The 21886-nt window shown below is 41.3% G+C and overlaps 1 protein-coding gene across 3 annotated transcripts in view; it reads right to left on the bottom strand.

Moving 5' to 3' along the window:
- Positions 1 to 21886, bottom strand: part of KATNIP (katanin interacting protein) — a 195523-nt gene that overhangs the window by 98886 nt on the left and 74751 nt on the right. For 2 of the 3 annotated variants that reach the window (XM_077907115.1, XM_077907117.1), the window contains one exon: positions 19350 to 19493. The exons of the other annotated variant lie outside the window; for it this stretch is intronic. In XM_077907115.1, coding sequence (XP_077763241.1) covers positions 19350 to 19493 — 144 coding nt within the window. The remainder of the gene's footprint in view (positions 1 to 19349; positions 19494 to 21886) is intronic. 3 annotated transcript variants of the gene reach the window in all.

Genomic DNA, 21886 nt, shown 5'->3' with positions numbered 1-21886 from the left:
CTCCAAGGATGGGGCCGTGGGCCCAGAGGCTGGAGCCCTGAGTCACAGAGAATTTTTCCAAGGACTTGAAACCCACCCAATGAAGTTTGCCCAGTTGGATTTCAAAATTGCTTGGGTTTGGTGACTCCCTTCTTTCATTTTGTCCCTGTTGTAATGGGAATGTCTGTGGCCATTATTCTGGGCCTGACCTGCCATTGTCCTTGGGAGCAGGTAACTTGTTAGTTTCAAGGGCCCACAGATGGAGTTTGGTCCTCAAAAGGATTCTACCTGGATCCCTACCCCTACTTCATTCAGATGACACAGATGACGACACTTGGAAGTTTTGAGCAGGTGAGATATAGAGGATATTTTGGGTTGAGACAGGGAAGCTTGGGATGGAATGGATGTATGTTGTATGTGGGGTAGACCAAGACCTTTGAGAGCTGCAGGGCAAATTGCTATGGGCGGAATAAATGGCCTCCAAAGATGTCCACGTTCTAAACCCTGGGACCTATGAATGTTACCTTATGGGCAAAGGGTCTTTGCAGATGTGAATAAGGATCCTGAGATAGGAGAAATTAGGCCAGATTATCCAAAAGGGCCCAATGTAATCACCAGGGTCCTGGTAAGAGGGAGGCAGGAAGACAGGAGTCAGAGAGAGAAGATATAAAAATGGAAGCAGAGGTCAGAGAGGAAAAAAGATGCCACACTGCTGGCTTTGGAGGAGGAAAGAGCCATAAGCCAAGGAATGACAGTAGCTTCTAGAAGCTGGAAAAGACAAGGAAACAGCTCTTCTTCTGGAGCCTCCCAAAGGAATACAGGACTGCTGTCATCTTGATTTTAGACCAGTAGAACTGAACTTGGATTTCTGACCTCCAGAATTATAAAAGAAGCCACTAAATTTGTGTGAGGTTGTCACAGCAGCAATGGGACACTAGTATAGTTAGTGTCTTTTCCAGCTCTCTCTCAGCCACTGCCAAATATCAGTGACAGTGACTGACTCAATGGAATGCCGCTCTATGCTTTACAAAAAAGCACTTTCAACTCCTTCTCTCATTTGATGCTCACGATAACCCGACAAGATAGAGCGAAACCCTGAGATAACATGAACTACTGGACAGGCAAAGAGGACTGGCAACTGGCTTCTGTCCTTGGATCAAAATGATACAAGGGGTGCCAGCTAGCTGGCAGATTCCTTGCTGGGAGACTGTGGTCACCGCCCAGGAAATCCCAGCCAGTCCCAGGGCCTACGATCATTTCTGTTGATGTCTACGGCAGAGTGGAGCCACCGACCACAGCCAGTTCCAGGAAGGTTCTGGATGGGGCACTGGGATGCTTTAATCCATGGTCACCTGAGCAGGCTCCCTCCAGCTTCTCTGGCCCCTTCACCACATTGCAACCCACAGTTTCAGTGACTGGAGTTTTGGGGTCTCCCCCCCTAAGATGGAGGGCCTATAACTTTTAAGCTGGTCTGACTTGTCACAGTGATGAAGTGGCAGGGCAGTGACAAGTGCCCTTGGCCACTGCTCCCTGCTCCTTCTAGGTTGTCCAAGTGTAAAACAAAGTCCTTTGCATTCTGTCATGGTCCAACCAGTGCAGGGCGATGGGGGGAGGGGAGGGGAGGACAGACAGCGGTGACATAGCTGCTACCCTTGCTCATTTGTTCAGGCATGCAGGCAAGGTGTGCTAAGGGCTGGCATAACAGTGGGCAGTAAGGTGGCGAAGCCTCAGACAATCAGGACATAAAGAGAAAGAAATAGGGGCATTTCTACCCTAGCCAGGACTATGAAGGAAAGAGCCAGCCTGGCTGTTGCACAGAAGGTGAGTGGGCTAAGGAGCCCCTGCTGAAAGCCGGTCAGGAAAGGCTGGCTGCTGAGAAAACCACCCAAGAAGTGTCTGGGGCACAAGCATGTCAGGCAGGAGGAACAGCAGAGGCAAAGGCCAGGAGATAAGCATGGCTAGAGGGTGGTGTGCACCAGAGGAGGGAGGGCAGGGAACAGGGAGGGGTCACAGCAAGGCTTAATAAGCCAAGGCAGTCTGGATTTTGGTTTATGTGCCACAAGAGGCCACTGAAGGGTGCCAAGCAAAGGCACAATATTATGTGACTTCTGGTTTTAAAGGGCACTATGGCTCCTGGATCCTGAGAGGAGGACAGGGTGGAGACAAGGCACATGGGTACAGCTGTAGCAGTGAGGGGCAAGGTGGAGGGGTAGTGGGGTGGGCGTGGGGCAGGGGTGCCTCTGGATATGCATTTGGGAGGCAGTGATGATAAATGACTGACTGGAAATGAACAGTGTATATACACCCTTTGACCAAGTCCCTCTGAAAATTTATCCTTCGGTCTTGATATATGCCGATTCTTGATAACTGAGAACGTTCCAAAAGTGCAACAAGAAGTGGTGGATTAAATGCTCACTGACCAGGCATCGACAGAGCCTCAAGCGGCCCTCACAGAAAATGAGGTGGGTCTTGTGGTACCTACTCAGAAAAGTAGCAGGATACACATTTAAGCCAAAATAAGCCTGTTGAAAAATGTCCATATGTACAATGTAGACTAAATCCGATTTAAAAAATTACTTTCCGTGCCTGTATGCATATCCACACATGAAAAGTCTGGGGAAGAAGAGTCACCAAACTATTAACAGGGTGTTCTCTCTGGGAGTTGCATGATGAGAACTTTCTTTTCTCCTTTGTTTTACTTACTCTTTTTTTTTTAAATGATAAGCATGTTTCCAATTTTATAATTAGGAAAAAATGGTATCAAAAAAAAAAAAGGAAAAAATGGTATCTTTCCATTTATGTTTAAATCCTGTCCCTGACTCTTATAAATAAGAAAATTCCCCGCGGGAGTGGGAGGGATCAGTGGGGTGCAGGGCCCCAGACAGCCAGCTGTCTGAAAAGTAACTGATCTCTATCCCTGGGACTCATCTCATCCCCCCAAAAGAATGACTCAGAAAGTGGCAGACGGTAGCACCAGACACTCAGTCCAGACTTAAAAAACAACAGGGTCCCAATTCTAACGGGAAGAAACTCAGGGAATCTAGCAGCCTTGGGCCTTTCTCTGGATAAAAGCTCCCAGAACAAAATCCAAACAATGAAGGGTGAAGTCAAAATAGAGCACAGACTTGGCGAAGCCATGGTAAAAGGTCTGACGGTAAACACTGAAGCCACTTAGAGACCAAATAGATATGAGACAATTGTGCACACTTGGGCTACAGACCGGAATGCAATGTTCTCATCCGAAGCCCTGAGCTTAGCTAACAAAAGCCAGAGGAGAGCCGGCTGCGTGGGTGCAGCAACCCCCCCAACCCCGGCCTCATTTTCCATAGCAGCCAGTCCACTTAAATCCATCTTCAATGGAAACAGAGTGTTTAAACACGGCTACTCTGACCTTCTAATCTTTTTTTGTAATTTATTAAGCCGATGAGATATTTTTAAAAATGCCTCTTGTGATTTAAAAAAAATTAAATCTCAATAATTCCTCTTGTTTCTATTAATGCCAATTTCAATGCCATAATTATATTGACAAAATACACATGAAAAAGAAGCCTAGATTCTGCTTGGCTGGTGTCTTCTTCAAAAAGGAAAACCATGATTTGCTCACACTGGATGAGCAAACTTTAGGAACCTATGCTCTTATAAATGCCTGTGTGATCTAAAACCATCTGTTCCTGGGGCAAGGGGGAGAAGTAAGTAGCAACACTCCCTCGAGAGAGCAGTTCAAAACCTTTCCATCTGGAAAGAGGAGGATCTTGGTTTGGTTGCTTTGAAAGGCATCCTGCCCATACTTCAAAGGGATACCATGCAGGGGGATCTACCGGTTGCTTTGAAGCTATCATCCAGAAATTTCTCTGTGAAAACTAACTTTAGAGCTTTGCTTTTACAACCTGGTCATATATGATTTCAGTGTTGTGGTTAAAATGTTAGATTCACACCCTTGCAGCAGAAAACCCTCTGCATGGAGGCCAGGCAGTAAACACTGCGGGTGGAGAACAAATCAGCCCCCTCACTGGAGAGCCAGGGAGGAGGCAGAGGGAGGAACAGACGCCTGGACCACAGGCTAAAAGGCAGCAGGGGTTTGATGGTCAGCGGATTAGTGCCTTACAGGCCTGATCTGCCTCCTTTCTCCTGGGCTAGGCAAGGGAGGGAACTTGTGCCATGAAACACAAAATGTATGCAGTATTAGTAATAATATAACATCAACAGCCTCATCGGCTCATCAGCTACTACTTATGAAGCTTTTTGCTGCATATCTGGCACCAAGCTAACCTCTCCATGCACCTTATCTCATTGTAGCCTCCTGCGACCCGGGTGGGTAGGTGTCCTGATCTTACAGGCCACCTAAGTACCAGTGCAAGACTGGGCAGCTAACAATGGCAGAGCCACTTTGGATGAATGACTGTCTGACTCCAAAGTCCGGGTTCCTCACCATGTGCCCATATTTATTCCCTGCTTGGTGGCACTAACATGTTGGAAGCAAGTGGTCTCTAGAATGGGATGAAAGTCAGGTGCTGGGTGACTGTCCATTGGTTTGCATGGGATTGATAAAAGGTGCCTGTAAGAGCTTTTGACACAAAGCTGCCTTGAGGCCAGTAAACGTACTAAAGTGTGTGCTAAATGTTAGTGGATGAAGCCTGAAACTTCTTATTACACTCAGAAAGGGGAACAGCTGGGTCTGAGTTCTGGGTCTGAATTCTAAGTTCAGGTTCTGACCCTCACTCCAGCCACTCTATGTCCCCAGGCAAGTCTCTGGGTCAAAGGCCCCTCCCTGGCCCTGCCCTCCTCTGATGTGGGGAAATGTGCCCTGGCTACCTGACAAGGTTGCTGAAGGGTTACAATGAGGTAATACAGTTATGAATCAGTGTTTCGTGATTGCTTTCGCAGAGGTCTGGCTTTTACAGAACACTTCAAATTCAGATGACAGCGTATTCTTATGTCTCAGATCCTACTGATTTTGCCTAAAAGAAGATCTAATGTTTTGACCATGAAAGCACAGTGGATACCCTGACAATCTTCAAGAGGAAGTGGCAATCTCTGGGGTGGAGGTCACTGACTTACAGCCAGCCTCCCTGCTCCCCACCAATCCCCAATAATGTCTCTCATGTGGTTGGCAGTTTTATAAAATTGGGATTTGGAAGCTTTTGAGTCTGGCATGCACCACTAGTTGCAATAATTCTTACTTACTCCTATTGCCTTATAGGAGCCATTCTGCACATTTATATTAATCTGCCTGGCCCAGAAAAGATTTTTACCCTGCATCGAGGGGTTAACTGATTAATTTGTTTTTCTTTTCATGAACTCATTATTCAACAAATATTTGTTGTGGATGTTTGTCCGGAGAAGTACGTCTGACTACTATTAGAGAGAGAGAGGAATGAACCAAACAGAGTGCTTGTTCTCATGGAATTTCTAGCCTGGCAGCAAAAACAGCCATTCTAGAAGAAATGACCAGCGCAACAGGCTTCAAGAACCCAAATGTAGGGCTTGCCAGCCCACACTTCAAGCCTAGTGGCTGGTGGATCACAAAATTCCCAGAATAAAGGAACTTGAGCCCTAGCTTTAAGGTCCACATTGTGTATTTTTGAGATCACATTCCCCTCCGCCAATTCTGATGGAACTATGGCTAGCAACATCTGAGTCACACCCTATGTGCTTCAAATAGTCTTGTGATGTTGTTAGTTTTTTATACTTTCTTATTGTTTCACTCACCCTTGGGCTCACTTTTGCTAATTTTCATTCAAAGCTACATTTATTTATGAAGCATCTTGGATTTCAGTCTCAAATGTCCATCACTATGAAGATAATCTATCCTTGTCTTAGAGACTAGAGCGACATAAAAGAGGGAGCAGGGGCTCTGGAAGCAGGAGGGCACTGGAGGCTGCCCACCTGCTTCCTTGGCTGTGAGGCCCTTGGCAAATATCTTGGCATTAGCATGCCAATGGGCCTCACCCGAACCTGCCCAGAACAGTGACTGGTGTAGGAAATTGGACAGGGATGAGGGGATAGAGACAAAGCAACAAACAATGCTGCCAGCCAACTAGAAATTTTGAGGAATGCCTAAAAGATAGAGGGAAGGAATCCCATCTATGAATAACTTAAAAGAAAAGAAAACTTTAGATCAAAATACGGGTAGTAATATTTTCCATAGAAGGAATGGTATGCAGTTGAGTCCACAGTCAAGGTGGAGAGAGAGGAAGCCTTGGGGCATTCATTGGGAGGCTGCTTTTAGGACTGCTGGCCCTTCCCCAGTGTATTAATTATAGAGGCGCTCACCCACAGGCTGAAGCCCAGAGTGTGGACACTGGCGCAGGAAGGCAGGGCAATACCCTAGGAAGTCAATATTCCGAAGGTAGGCAGGAGCACTCATACCTAAGGTACACAGCTTGTACACAGCATGTTGTACCCCAACTCCACAATCACCAGGGTCATGTTACATCAAATAGTATGGGCAGAGGGAGGGGGATTCTCAAATACAAAGATGAACAGACAAACAAACAAACAAACAAAAAAACAAAGATGAACAGACAACCAAGAATGAGCAAACATTTGGGGAAAATCAACACCCTAAAAGATAGGCACCAAATTTAATTAACCAAAGAACTAATACCCAGTGAAAGAGAGTTAATAGAGCAAACAGGGGAAGACTTTAGAATGCAAGAAATTAATAAATTAACATCCCTAGAGAGATTTAAGAGGACATTTCATCCATGAAAAAGAAACAACTAGATATCCTAAAAGTTATAATTTTATTAACATTTTAAAAAGATAAACTAAATAGGGACACCTGGGTGGCTCAGTGGCTGAGCGTCTGTCTTTGGCTCAGGGCATGATCCCGGGGTTCTGGGGTCGAGTGCCGCATCAGGCTCCCTGTGAGATGCCTGCTTCTCCCTCTGCCCCTGTCTCTGCCTCTCTCTGTCTCTCATGAATAAATAAATAAAATCTTAAAAAAAAAAAAGATAAGCTAAATAGCAGAAACAGATAAAAGATGCTGTAGAAAATCAAGCCAAACAATTATATAAGAACACGGTATAAAAAGACAAAAATAAAATGTGGAAGAAAAATTAAGAGAGTTGAAAGCACAGATCTGGGCCAATATTTGTGCAACAGAAATTCCAGAGAATAGTATAGATAAAATGGAAGATGATGATGATGATGATGATGATGATGATGATGATAATAATAATAATAATAATTTCCAATGCTAAAGAAGGACACAAACCTTCAAATTGAAAAGATACACCTACTGGGACAGATATCAATACTGATCTATTCATATGGATAAAAGATACAACCTATTAGAAAACATCTTTACTATATATGCACACAATAATAGTGATTTGAAATCACTAAGAAATCAACTAAGAAATATAAGGAAAAATTGACAAGTTCAGATAAATCAACCAGATTAAACAAAATTAAGTAGGATATATTGCAGTGGTTTGCTAATTAACATAACAATTTTCTGTCTTATTAAAAATGCAGATTCCAAACACTCCATTCACGACCCTACTACCCTCTCCCCCATCTAATTCTGTACCTGAGTGGGAAATTTCACATTTTTAATAAGCAGCCCAGGTAATTCTGATGTAGGTGGTTTGGGACTATACTTTAAGACTCACCAGGTTAAAAAACTCAGTGAATAGCTTGATTTAACAGATATATTGAGAACTTTGTACCAAAAGGAGAATAATTATTATTCTTTTGAAATGCCACGGAGCAGTCATAAAAATGATCTTATAGAGCACAAGCAAAACCTCAAAAACTTCCAAAAACCAGAAACCAAACAAATTACTGATCATAATGTAGTAAAATTAGAAATTAACACAAAAGGACAGCAAGAGAGAGAGAGAGAAGAGAGAAAAAAGCTATTTACTTAGAACATTTGTAAGAATTCTCCTATATATAAAGGGAACTCCCTCCCCTCCCCAATCACAAACAAATTAGAAATAAATGACAATAGAACACTACACACATGGAAAAATTTGTGGGATGAGGACAAAGCAGTGTTCGGAGGAAAACTTACAGCCTTAAAATTTTTGTATTAGAAAACAAGACTGAAGATAGATGAATTAAGCATTTAACTTAACACACCAGGCCATAAAATGGGTGTGGGGAGAGAACCAAAGCAATAAATTAAACCATAAAGTTTAAGGAAAGAATCAAGATAAAAGTAGAAATGAACTGAAATAGTAGCCAATAAATGAAGGAGTGAATAAATAAGTAAATGATGAAATAAAGTATACTTTATATAAATAAAGTATAAATTTATATACTTTATATAAATAAATAAATAAAGCTCAATAAAAATAAAAGCTGGGCATGGTTTGGCTAGGTAAGTGGAGAGAACATTTCATATATTAGATGCCATATTATACAATACAAAATAATGTAAAAATATCTAAGAAAACCTAAGTAGGCTCTAACCACAAGAAATAAATTGCATTATTTATTCCAGTAGTGACTCAGAGGTCAGTTATTTTTTACTTTCACTAAGACTGAAAAGGATGCTTTAGTAACTCAGATACCATCTGGTGTCTTCACTTATAGAAACACTCTACTAGGTGAAAGAATTCCCACATCTAGCACTTCTGGACCTGTACTTCATGGGCAGTTAGTGCTTGTTCAGCATCATTCCACATGAATTGTTCATCCACATGAAGAATTCCTATACAGCTGGCTTTGTGCTGTCTGACCCTCCTGTCCAGGGCCCTGCCTAATGCCATCAGTCACACTGTCCTTTGGTCTGAGATGCCTAGGTGGGCATCTCTGGGTGCATTCAGGGCATCTTGCCCCCCAATGGCTCTGGGTACCAGAGGGGCTAAGTCAGGGGCCTCTGGAAAGGGAAAAGACCTCTTTCTCCTCTTGTCAGAAATAGGCAAAGATATCTAAACCAGAAGCTGGTGATCTCAGGCCAAATCTGGCCAGCCATATTTTGTTTAATCTATAGAAAATAGTGAGTTAGTATTCAACATTAAAAAATTTGGAGAAACCAAACACAAAGAAACTCAGATGCCTGGTTTCTCTTAAAATCTGATATCACTGAGCCCTTGTTTCCACACAAGACAGCCAAGCTGGGTTGGCAACACCATTCCCTAGATCCCACCATTCCTTGCCATGCCCTGATACCCAAGCCAAAGGCTGTTATCCATCTGCCTCACTATGTCACTTAAAATATTCAAATATTCATTTGAATATTCATCTTCCAGGGAAGATGTAAAAGAGGAGGATAAGCCCACCTTATCCCATGGATACAACTAGATAACACCCACATCAGTGTAAATAACCCAGAAAGTGACCTGAAGAATGGCAGAACAGACTCTCCACAGCTAAATGTAGAGAAGATGCCACATAGAAGAAGGTAGGATGATCCCAGATGCCGTTGGGAGCTAAATGGACATGTGGGGCTGTCCATGGGACATTGCGGGTGTGCAGAAGAAACAGAAACAGACCCTCACACCAGGTACCCAAGCATGGGTAACCTTGCATGAGGAAGACACATTCCCATAACATTTGGTTGTGAAAACCAGAGGGGCCAAATCTCACAAGTTCTTTTTATTAGTAAGGCTTAACACCTGAAACTTTAAAAATCAGTGGCTTGGCTCTGGGAGATCTAAGAGGCTGAGAAGAAACCTTGCCCTTAGAGAGGCAGCCCAACAAACAACCCTGTGGAGATACAGCATAGAAGCAGTAGTTTTAAAAATGCTTAGGGTAGACTGGAGGGACATTTGTTTCCTTGTCTCACAGTGTGTGCTGGAGGGGCAGGGATCTTCAGTAGACTACTCCAGGAACACAGGAGTTGGCCAGTGCCATTTCCCTCACCTGTCCTTCAGCCTAGACACACAGACACCTATGGGGACCAGGATAGCACCAACACTTTCTACCTGGTTTGCTAACAGTGTGCCTGCTCCCAAGATCTCCTGTGGATACACTCTCCCCAATATGCCCTTGGCTAGAGCCCATCCAGAGTGATGCCACAAGCCTGGCAGTGTGCAAGCAGTCCCATCAGGGCCCAGTACCTCTAAAATTGAATCTTGCTCTGGAGAGAGAAGATAATTACATATACCTACCCAACTATGGTTCCAGCAGTAGGCTGGAGCAGACATTTGGTCTGACTGCAAGCCCCGCCCACCAACAAAAGTTTCTCAGGGGGCAACACAGGGAAAGTACCCCATAGTTTGGGGCTACTGCATCTCTGGCAAATGGCTGGTCTGACTCAACTCAAGTCCAAGGTGTCCCCAGACTGGCCCACTAACAACACAGTGACCAAACACTGCCCTAACTGGGCAAGGAAAGCCACTGAAAATGACTGGACTGACAGGAACAGTGGCTCAGCTACAACAGTCGGGCACATGCAACACACATGGGAGACACCTCTGAGGTTCTAGAAAACAGGGGACATTGCACTGCAGGCCACTATAGGACCTCTTCTTCATAAGGCCACTACTCTCAAGACCAGGAGATGTAGCTGACTTTCCTAACATATAGAAAGAGACACGGAGAGTTAGACAAAATGAAGAGACAGAAGAATATGTCCCAAATGAAAGAATGGGACAAAATCACAGAAAGGGATCTAAATAAAACAAAGATAAATAACATACCTGATAGAGAATTTAAAGTAATGGTTCTAAAGATACTCACTGGACTTAAAGAGTGGAAGACTTCAGTGAGATTCAATAAAGAGAAAACATAAAAATGAACCATTAGAGAAGAACTCCATACCTTAAATGAAAAATACCCTAGAAGGAATGAATAGTAAGCTAGAGGAAGTAGAACAGATCAGTGACCTAGAGGTCAGAGTAATGGAAAGCAATCAAGCTGAACAGGAGAGAGAGAAAAAAAATTGTAACAAAAAATGAAAATAGGGCCACCTGGGTAGCTCAGTTGGTTAAGCTGATGACTCTTGATTTTGGCTCATGTCATGATCTCAGGGTTCTGGGACCAAGCCCCAAGATTCTCTCTCCCTCTGACCTTCCCCACCCCTGAGAGCATGCATGCACTCTCTCTCTCTAAAAGAGAAAATAGATTAAGGGAACTCAGTGACAACATCAAGCATAATGTTTGTATTATAGGGATCCCAGAAGAGGAGAAAGAAAATTTATCTGTAGAAACGATAACTGAAATCTGGAGAAGGAAACAGAAATCCAGATCCAGGAGGCACAGAGAGTACCCAACAAAATCAACTCAATGAGGTTCACATCAAGACATACAGTAATTAAAATTGCAAAAATACTAATAAAGAGAGAATTTTAAAAGGAGCAAGAGAAAACAGTCATATACAAGGGAAATCCCAAAAGGCTTCCAGCAGATTTCTCTGCATAGACTTAGTAGGCCAGGAGTGGCATGGTATATTCAAAGTGCTCAAAACAAAACAAAACCTGCAACCAGGAACACTCTATCCAGCAAGGCTATCATTCATAGAAGGAGAGATAGTTTCCTAGATAAAAGTTAAAGAAATTCATGACCACTAAACCAGCCTTATGAAAAATGTTAAAGAGGACTCTTTGAATGGAAAGGAAAGACCCTAAGTAGGAGTCAGAAACGTAAGAAGTGCAAAAGCAGTAAAATTAAGTATATCTATAAAAATCAAGGGATTCACAAAATAAAAGAATACAAAGTATGATAGCATAGTAATAAGTAAATACCTATCAATAAGTACTTTGGAACAAATGCTCCAATCAAAAGACATAGGATGTTAGAGTGGATAAAAAAACAAGACCCATCCATATGCTGCTTACACGAGACTCATTACAGACATAAAGATACATGCAGATTGAAGGGAAAGGGATGGAAAAGCATTTATCATGCAAACGGAAGTGAAAATAAAGCTGGGATAGCGATACTTATATCAGACAAAATAGACTTTAAAACAAAGACATAACAGAGACAAAGAAGGACACTATTTAATCATAAAGGGAACAATCCATCAAGAAGATATAACAATTGTAAATATTTACATACCCAACATAGGAGGATCCAAATACATAAAGCAGGTAACAACAAACAGAAAGGAAGTAATCAATAGTAATACAATAATAGTAGGGGACTTTAACACCACATTTATGTCAATGGATAGATCTTCTAAACAGAAAATCAACAAGGAAACAGTGACTTTGAATGACATATTGGACCAGATGGGTCTAACAGATATATTCAGAACATTCTATCCTAAAACAGCAGAATACACATTCTTTTCAAATGCAACATGGAACATTCTCCAGAATAAATCCATATTAGGCCACAAAACAAGTTTCAATGAATTCAAAAAGACTGAAGTCATACCATGCATCTTTTCTGACCACAACACCATGAAACTAGAAATCAACCACAAGAAAAAAATCTGAAAAGCACACAAATACATTAAGATTAAGTAACATGCTACTAAAAATGAATGAATCAACCAAGAAATCAAAATAGAAATAAAAAAATACATGGAAGCAAATTAAATTGAAAACACAATGGTCCAAAATCCTTGGGATGCAGCAAAAGCTGTTCTAAGAGGGAAGTTTATAACAATACAGGCCTACCTCAAGAAGCAAGAAAAAAATCTCAAAAAAAAAAAAAAAAAAAAAACCAGAAAAAAACAACTTAACTTTGTACCTAAAGGAGCTAGAAAAAGAACAAACAAAACCCCAACCAATAGAAGGAAGGGAATAATAAAGATTAGAACAGAAATAAATGAAATAGAAACTTAAAAAAACAATAGAACAAATCAGGAGCTGATTCTTTGAAAAAATAACTAAACTGATAAACCTAGCCAGACTCATTGAGAGACAGAGACAGAGACAGAGATGGAGAGAGAGAATTCAAACAAAATCATAAATGAAAGAAAATAACAAACATCACCAAAACACAAAGGATTATAAGAGACTATTGTACAAAATTATATGCCCACAAATTGGACAACCTAGAAGAAACTGATGAATTCCTAGAAACATATAACCTCCCAAAACTGAAGAAAGAAATAGAAAATTTGAACAGGATAGAAACCAGTAATGAAATTGAATCAGTAATCAAAAAAAAAAAAAAAAAAAAACTCCCAACAGACAAAAGCTTAGGGTCAGATGGCTTCACAGGTGAATTCTACCAAACATTTAAAGAAGAGATAATATCTACTGTCCTCAAACTATTCCAAAAATTAGAAGAGGAAGGAAAACTTCAAAATTCATTCTATGAGGCCAGTATTATCCTGACACCAAAACCAGATAAATATGCTACAAAAAAAGAGAATTATAGATCAATGTCACTGATAAACATGGTTGCAAAAATCCTCAACAAAATATCAGCAAACTAAATCCAACAATACATTAAAGAAATCATGCACCATGATCAACTGGTATTTATTTCTGGGCTGCAAGGGTGGTTCAATATTTGCAAAACAATCAATGTGATACACCACATCAACAAGAGAAAGGATGAAAACCATATGGTCATTTCAATTGACCATAGAAATGGACATAGAAAACATGTGGCAAAGTACAATATCCATTCATGATAAAAAAAAAAAACCATCAACAAAGTAGGTTTAGAGGGGACATACCTCAACATAATAAAGGCCATATATGAAAAACTCATGGCTAACATCATACTAAGATGAAAAACTGAGAGCTTTCCCCCTAAGGTCAGAATCAAGACAAGGAAACTATAGAGAAAGGATGCCCACTCTCACAGGTTTTATTCAATATAGTATTCAAGTCCTAGCCACAGCAGTTGGACAAGGAAAGAAAGAAGAAAGAAAGAAAGAAAGAAAGAAAGAAAGAAAGAAAGAAAGAAAGAAAGAAAGAAAGAAAGAAGGAAGGAAGGAAGGAAGGAAGGAAGGAAGGAAGGAAGGAAGGAAGGAAGGAAGGAAAGAAAGAAAGAAAGAAAGAAAGAAAGAAAGAAAGAAAGAAAGAAAGAAAGAGAAAGAGAAAGAAAGAAAAGGAAAAGAGAAGAAAGGAAAGGAAAGGAAAGAAAAAAGAAAAGAAAAGAAAGAAAAGAAAAGAAAAGGAAAGAAAAGGCATCTAAATCAGCAAGGAAGAAGTCAAACTTTCACTATCTGCAAACAACATTATACTATATATAGAAATCTCTAAAAACTGCACTAAAATACAACTAGAACTGATTAATGAATTCAGTAAAGTCACAGGATACAAAAATCAATGTACAGAAATTTGTTGCATTTCTAAGCACTAATAATGAGGTAGCAGAAAGAGAATTTAGCAATTCCACTTACAATGATACCAAAAAGAATAAAATACCTAGGAATAAACATAACCAAAGAAGTGAAAGATCTGTACTCTGAAAACTATACAGCACTGATGAAAGAGCTTGAAGATGACACAAACAAATGGAAAGATAGTCTATGCTCATGGATTGGAAGAACAGACCCTGTTAAAATGTCCACACTACCCCAAAAGCAATCTACAGATTTAATGCAATGCCTATCAAAATGCCAACAGCATTTTTCACAGAAAGAACAAATAATCCTTAAATTTGTGTGGAACCATGAAAGATCCCAAATAGCCAACGTGATCTAGAAAAAGATGAACAAAACTGGCGGTATCACATTCCCAGATTTCCAGATATACTACAAAGCTATAGTAATCAAAGCAGTATGGTAGTGGCACAAAAACAGACATATAGATCAATGACACAGAATAGGGAGCCCAGAAATAAACACACAATTATATGGTCAATTAATCTTCAGCAAGTAGGCAAGAATGTGCAATGGGAAAAAGACAGTCTCTTCAACAAATGGTGTTGAGAAAACTGGAAAGCTACATGCAAAAGAATTAAACAGACCCTTTTCTTACACCATATACAAAAATAAACTCAAACAGATAAAGGAGTTGAAGGCATAAAAATCCTAAAAGAGAGCACAGGTAGTAATGCCTCTGATATTGGCCATAGTAACATTTTTCTAGATATATCTCCTGAGGCAAGGGAAACAAAAGCTACCAGGACTACATTAAAATGAAAAGCTTCTGGGGCGCCTGGGTAGCTCAGTCGGTTAAGCATCCGACTCTTGATTTTGGCTCAGGTCATAGGGTCAGGGTCCTGGGATTGAGCCCTACGCCAAGCTCCCTACTGAACAAGGAGTATTCCTTCCTCTCCTCTGCCCCTCTTCTGTGCTCTCTCTTTTTCAATAAAATAAAAAAAAAAATCTTAAAAAAAAAAAACACAAAAAGCTTCTGCACAGCAAAGGAAACAATAAGCAAACGAAAAGACAATGTACTGAAAGGGAGAAGATATCCCATTATTAGAAGATATCCCAAGGATTAGTATCCAAAATGTAAAGGACTTACACAACAACAAAAAAACAAATAATCCAATTAAAAATGGGCAGAAGACATGAACAGAAACTTCTCTAAAGACATCCAGATGGCCAACAGGCACATCAAAAGATGTTCAACATCACTGATCATCAGGGAAATCCATGTTTATTACAGCATTATTCATAATAGCCAAATTATGGAGGCAGCCCAAGTGTCCCATGATAAATGGCTAAAGATGTTGTGACATATAACACAATGGAATATTACTCAGCCAAAAAAAGAATGAAATCCTGTCATTTGCAACAACATGGATGGAGCTAGAGAGCATTATGTTAAGTAAAATAAGTCAGTTAGTGAAAGACAAATACCATGTGACTGACTCATGTGGAATTTAAGAAACAAAACAAAGAAAAAAAAAAAGAGAGAGAAACCAAAAACTATAGAGAAAACCAGATGGTCACAAGAGGGGAGGGAGTAGGGGTAGGGGGGAAAACAGGTGAAGGGGATTAAGAGTACACTTATTGTGATGAGCACTGAGTCATGCACAGAATTGTTCAATCACTATATTGTACACCTGAAACTAATATAACATTGCACTTAACTATACTGGAATTAAAATAAAATATAACAGCAACAATGACAACCACAGCAAAATACAAGGCCAGCCAATGAGACACATCTATGAGTCAAAGCCAGCTCTTGCAGTCCCGGGTCCAGGACCTCCCCGATGGCCACACCCACTTCTATTCATGACTATATTTCTACTCATCTTAAAATCCAGCTTAATTTTTTCAAGTCATAACTAATAATTCCTTTCCCACATGCCCCTATTTTCTCTGGATTGTTTTTTTCTTCTAGTTTGAAATATATTTTGAATGTGACCAAAGTGAGAAAAACCAAATATGAAGCATTCATATTCATTTTCTTAATAATGTTTTAATAACACAAAATTACTTTTCTATTTATCTAAAATTCACCTCTTTAAATTGTCAAAAACCTAAATAAAATAATTTTCTATGAAAATATTTCTAGGGGTGCCCAGGTGACTCAGTTGGTTAAGTGTCTGCCTTAGAGGCTCTCAGATCCTGATCTGGGAGTCCTGGGATCAAGCCCCACATTGGCCTCCCTGCTCAATGCGGAGTCTGCTTCTCCCTCTCTTTCTGCCCCTTCCCACCTCACTAAGAGAGAGTGCTCTCTCTCTCTCTTTCATGCATACTTTCTCCTTTTGTAAAATAAATAAATAAAATCTTAAAAAACAAAGAAAGAAAATATTTCTAAAATGTATTAGGGCTTTCTTGTCTTCTTAAAACATAATTTGGTCTTTCCTTGATACTAATGGTCAATGTTCTGGATAGAAGTTGATCTGTAATAAAGGAGATGCTGTCGGAACTCTTACCGTTTTATATCTTTTATTTACTATTTTAAGTAACATCCTCTATCACCCAAGTTCCCAGAAGTCACCCAAGTTTTGAGGATATGGTTTTTGAGGACAGTGCCAAGCTCTCTCCCATCCCTTTCTGGCTTTTGTGAACCTTCTGGATTTTTGTTGTTTATTTTGTTTTTTACTTTATAGTTATCTTAATTTTGTATGAGGAAGAAGAGATTCTAACTTGAATTTTAAAATTCCTTTCTTTTATAGTCTCCAGATCCAACCCACAAAGTCCAAATTATCTCCAAAACTTTCCTTTCATATGAGGTAAACTGAAGTCTTCAAGCCTTCTGATTCAGAATCACTGGGAGTTCTTGTGTTAAAAACTATACTCTCCTAGATACAAATTCTGTTAGTTTCAAAATTAGATCTAAAATATGCATTTTAAACAAATATCCTAATTGATTCTTGTGCATATCAAATTTTGAGATCCACAGCTCTCTCTTTTCTTAAAACTGGTTCTAAAATATTGCTGCAAAATACATTCATGTATTTTGGTGCTTAAAAACAGAACGAAACAAAAACATGCCTGAGCCCAAACCCAGGATCAGAATCTGAGCCTCTGAAGGTAGGACCGGTTTCTTTTACTTAGCTTTTACCTTTTTTTGTTTTTAGATTTTATTTATTTATTCATGAGAAACACTGAGAGAGGCAGAGACATATGCAGAGGGAGAAATAAGACTCGATCCCAGGACCCCGGGATCACAACCTGAGCCGAAGGCAGATGCTCAACTACTGAGCCACCCAGGTGCCACTCATCTATGCCTTTCTTTGTCTTGGTACCATTCACAGGTGGGTTTTTACTTTTTATGTTGTGCTTATTATAGATTTCGTATGCTGTTTGTAGGAAACAACAGAGAGAGACAGCCCATGAACCCTTCATCCAATTTCCCCATGGTAACACTTTGCATAATTAAAGCACCACAGCACAATTGGGAAGTTGACATTACAATCCTACTAAGCTTCTTCAACTAGGTCTCCTTTTAAACTTTTCTTTATTTCTTTCTCTGCTGATGCTTAGCTCTATTGAAGCAGAGTATCTCCTCCTTAATGTGCTAGCTTAAAAAGAAAAAAAAACACTTTTTATTTTGAAAAAAAAAAAAAAAGGTAAAACCCACAGAAAACATAGCAGAATAGTATTAAGGAAGGGTATAATAAATACCCAAACACCCTTCACCTACATTCACTGGTTCTTCACCAATTCTGAGAAGACCTGAAAACAAAGACCTTCTCTTACACAAACACAATATAATCATCAAATTCAGGAAATTTAACATCAATACAATATTATTATCTAATATAGTGAATTTTCAAATTTTCAAAACCATCCTTACATTTAGGGCAATTACCCCCCCCCCCCCCACACACACACACATCACCCTGTCCCTTGCATCTCATGCAGCATAACTGGTATCTTGTTAGCCTCTTTTATCTGGAATAGTCTTTCTCATGCCATGGATAGTTTTGAAGACTCCAGGCCAGCAGGTAATTCCTCAATCTGGCTTTGTCTGTTTTTTTCCTCATCGGATTTCATTTTTAAAAAAACACCTTTCCATCAATGTTCCCAGCTATGGGTTCATTGAGGAGATACTTGGCAGAGGAGAGGTCTTCTCGATCCTAAGCACAGCTGGTAGATGGCTACCTCTCAGCACTTTGCTTCTAGGCAGAACCTCAATCACGCTCATAACAGACAGTGCCCGTACAGAGAACTGGGTGCTCTGGGGAGCAAAAAGCAGCTCAGTGTGATTCTCAGCCCATGATCGTTAATTGCAAGGAACAAGGAGTCATGGGGTACAGGTTTCCAGTCTGGGTTCCTCCGAGGCCTGGGTGAGCATCATCCTTTCCCTGCTTCTCAGTTTCCCCAAACTACAAAATGAGAATGCAAATTCTCTCAAGAACGCCTCTCTCAAAGCACCCTAGCATTTGGGTGCCTACATGGCTCAGTTGGTTATGTGTCTGTCTCTGGCTTGGGTCATGATCCAGGGTCCTGGGATTGAATCCCACATTTGGCTCCCTGCTCAGTGGGGAGTCTGCTTCTCCCTCTCCCCCTCCTCCCTGCTGCTCTCTCTCACACCCTCTCCCTTTCCCAAATAATTAAATAAAATCTTAAAAAAAAAAAAAAAAAAGGAAAGAAAACACCTAGCACTTAACTCACAGGGTTTTTTTTTTTTTTTTTTTTTTTTATTTATTTATGATAGTCACAGAGAGAGAGAGAGAGAGGCAGAGACACAGGCAGAGGAAGAAGCAGGCTCCATGCACCGGGAGCCCGATGTGGGATTCGATCCCGGGTCTCCAGGATCGCGCCCTGGGCCAAAGGCAGGCGCCAAACCGCTGCGCCACCCAGGGATCCCAACTCACAGGGTTAATGCAAGAATGGATGTTATGCACTCAACATAGTGCATAGCAATTTTTAGGTATTCACTTAATATGAGCTTCTACTATCTTTTTTTTTTTTTTTTGAGTTTCTACTATCTTAAAAAAATATATCATTAAGTCAAATCCCATGAATGTTATTTTAAATCTAGTGGGTGGGCCTGAGGTTTTTGTTAAAGCCAAATCCTGCTGTTATCTGCATCATCTTCCCAGGTGTAGATGAAGATGCTCTCTAGGGGCCCATCCTACCACCCAACTGCTTGGCTATGGCAGAGACCCTGGCCCTTTGTGGGGTTACAAGGTGAAATCCATCTTACCATTACATCCTGAATAGTTAAGAGGATCCTTTCTTTGTCTGTACTGCTTGCAGGGTCTGAGCATCCGTGTGCGTTTAGAAGGGAGAAGTTAAAATCACAGGGTGGTTGGAAGGATGGAAGTCTGTCAGTGGAATACTTGGTGCCCTGGGGACAAGCAGACAGAATGGGTGTGAGAAAAGCAACTTCTGTCCCTGAAGACGAGGCTGGGGTCCCTCGTTCCCTCTGTTAGTCTCCATGCTTCCTGTCTCTCTCCTCACTGTCACCCTCTGATCTTGCTCCCAAGGCTGATCTTGTCAAACCCATCCCTGCCTCACCCATACCACGGCACACACATGCTAAGTAAATGGACTGGAACTCAAACTCAGGCCACTAACAACCTTAGCACTGGCTGAGTGAGTACCAACTGAGTACCTGTGTGGAGATGTGGCCACCACATCTTGAATAAAAAAAGGTGGGATTGTCAAAATAGTGTGGATGGTATATAATCACATCTATGTGAAAATAACAAAAACTAAAGGTGAGGCACCAGGGTGGCTCAGTTGGTTAAGTGTCCAACCTTCGGTTTTGGCTCAGGTCATGATCTCAGGGTCATAGGCTGGATCCCTGAGTCAGGCTCCATGCTCAACGAGGTCTGCTTGGGATTCTCTCTCTCCCATTCCCTCTGACCTTCCCCCTGCTCTCTCTCTCTCTCTCAGATAAATAAATAAATAAATAAATAAATAAATAAATAAATAAATAAATAAATATCTTAAAAAAAATAGTGCTTACTCAGAAGTTATTTATATGGCCATCTAAAACAGAAGTACCCAAACAATGGGATGGCCCTAAAAACGATCCTTCATTTTTTAAGCCTCACCATTGGCATGAATGAAGGAGGGCTAAAGGGACATGCTGCCAGGCTCTGCTGGGGACCAGAAGAGGGGCAGGCTGCTCCACTGGGGGATGCTTGGCCAGCGATGGCACAATAGAATCTTTGCCGTACCCACAGGTGGGGGAGCCATCATGGGCCTCGGCAGAGTCCACGTGTGGCAGATATGATGGGGGCACACAGCTCGGGACTGGTGTTTAATTGTGCATATGTGTTAGCAAGTAACAATGACTTTAAAACACTGAACTGCAATTGCAGGCAGATCACCGTTCACCCCACTCCAGGGTCCATAAAATAGAGGGAAACTCAGAGAAGATACCTAAATTTGGGTACTTCCAATGACTGGGAATGGGCCAGGACTGGAACATTCCAGATGAACTACCTCTACTTGGATATAATCAACACATGCATATAACGAATACAAGAAATCTTTAGTCTAGGGGCATGTGGGTGGCTCAGTTGGTTAAGCATCTGCCTTTGGCTCAGGTCATGATCCAGAGGTCCTGGGAGTCCTCAAGTCAGGCTTCCTGCTCAGTGGGGAGTCTGCTTCTCCCTCGCCCTCTGCCCCTCCCCAACTCATGCTCACTCTCTCTCTCTCACTCTCTCTCAAATAAATAAAATATTTTAAAAAAGAGAAATCTGTATTCTGGATGGGTGTATCCATCTCTGATCTCTGGGGCAGTGGGATTATGAAAAGATTTATTTTCTTTGTATCAGTTGAATTTTTTCATATAGACTGTGCATTATCAGGGGAAAAAAAAAGACATCTTACTAATAGAAAAAAGTGTGCACTTTGTCTCATTCCTGATACATAAATGGGGCCCTATTATCCACTGCAACACAAAGCCCAACATGACTAGACCCAGCACTTTGGCAGAACTCTCTGGAAAGAGGTGTCCTCCTTTCACAGGAGTTCCAAAGCTGCTCAAAACCCTACGGTGGCTTCCCCTCTGACTCAAAGTAGAATCCTTCATCTTTACTATAGTAAAGGGCCTCAAAGCCCTGGGCCATCTGAGCCTTGGCCTTACCTCTTTTTCCTTACCCGCTTGCTCACCCAGCTCCCAGACACACTGGAGCCTAGACACACCTGTCCTCCTGCCTTGGGGCCTCCACACCTGCTGCTCCCATGCCTGGCATGCTCTTCTCCACATGGCTCACTCCCTGGCTTTCTCGAGAACTGCTCACATAGCACCTCATCAATGAGAAGGCTCTGCCTTGTATAGAACATGACCCCTGCCCGTCTTTCTCCAGCCCTTTCTCCGATAAACCCTATCACCTGCTGGTATATGATACCTACTGGTATTGTCTGTTTTATCTTCAGTGTATAGAACAGTGCCCAGGATCTGGAATAGAGACCAGGGCTCACGCAGTGCACACACTTGTCTACGGGGGCGGCTACTCCTCAGCTCCAGCTGCCGCTGTCGTGTAAGATGGGGCTCCCAAATGTTCGTATTTCTCAAGACAAGCCCCAAATTCACATTTTGACATGGAATCTCCTGATTCTTAAATGTCAACTAGTAATTCTTTTCAAAAGCACCATGCACGTCAATGGGCCGGAGGCCAACCGAGCATGTCTGCGGCATGCCTGTCTGTGAACTCGGAGCCGCCAAGAAATTGAAGATCACTAAGGGTACGATTGAAGGCGGAAAGGCTGGTGTGCTTCAACAGT

This window comes from Canis aureus, chromosome 8 (assembly GCF_053574225.1).
Source record: "Canis aureus isolate CA01 chromosome 8, VMU_Caureus_v.1.0, whole genome shotgun sequence".
Lineage (NCBI taxonomy): Eukaryota > Metazoa > Chordata > Mammalia > Carnivora > Canidae > Canis > Canis aureus.
The sequence above is the reverse complement of the archived record's forward strand: the minus strand, read 5'-3'. Positions and strand labels throughout refer to the sequence as shown.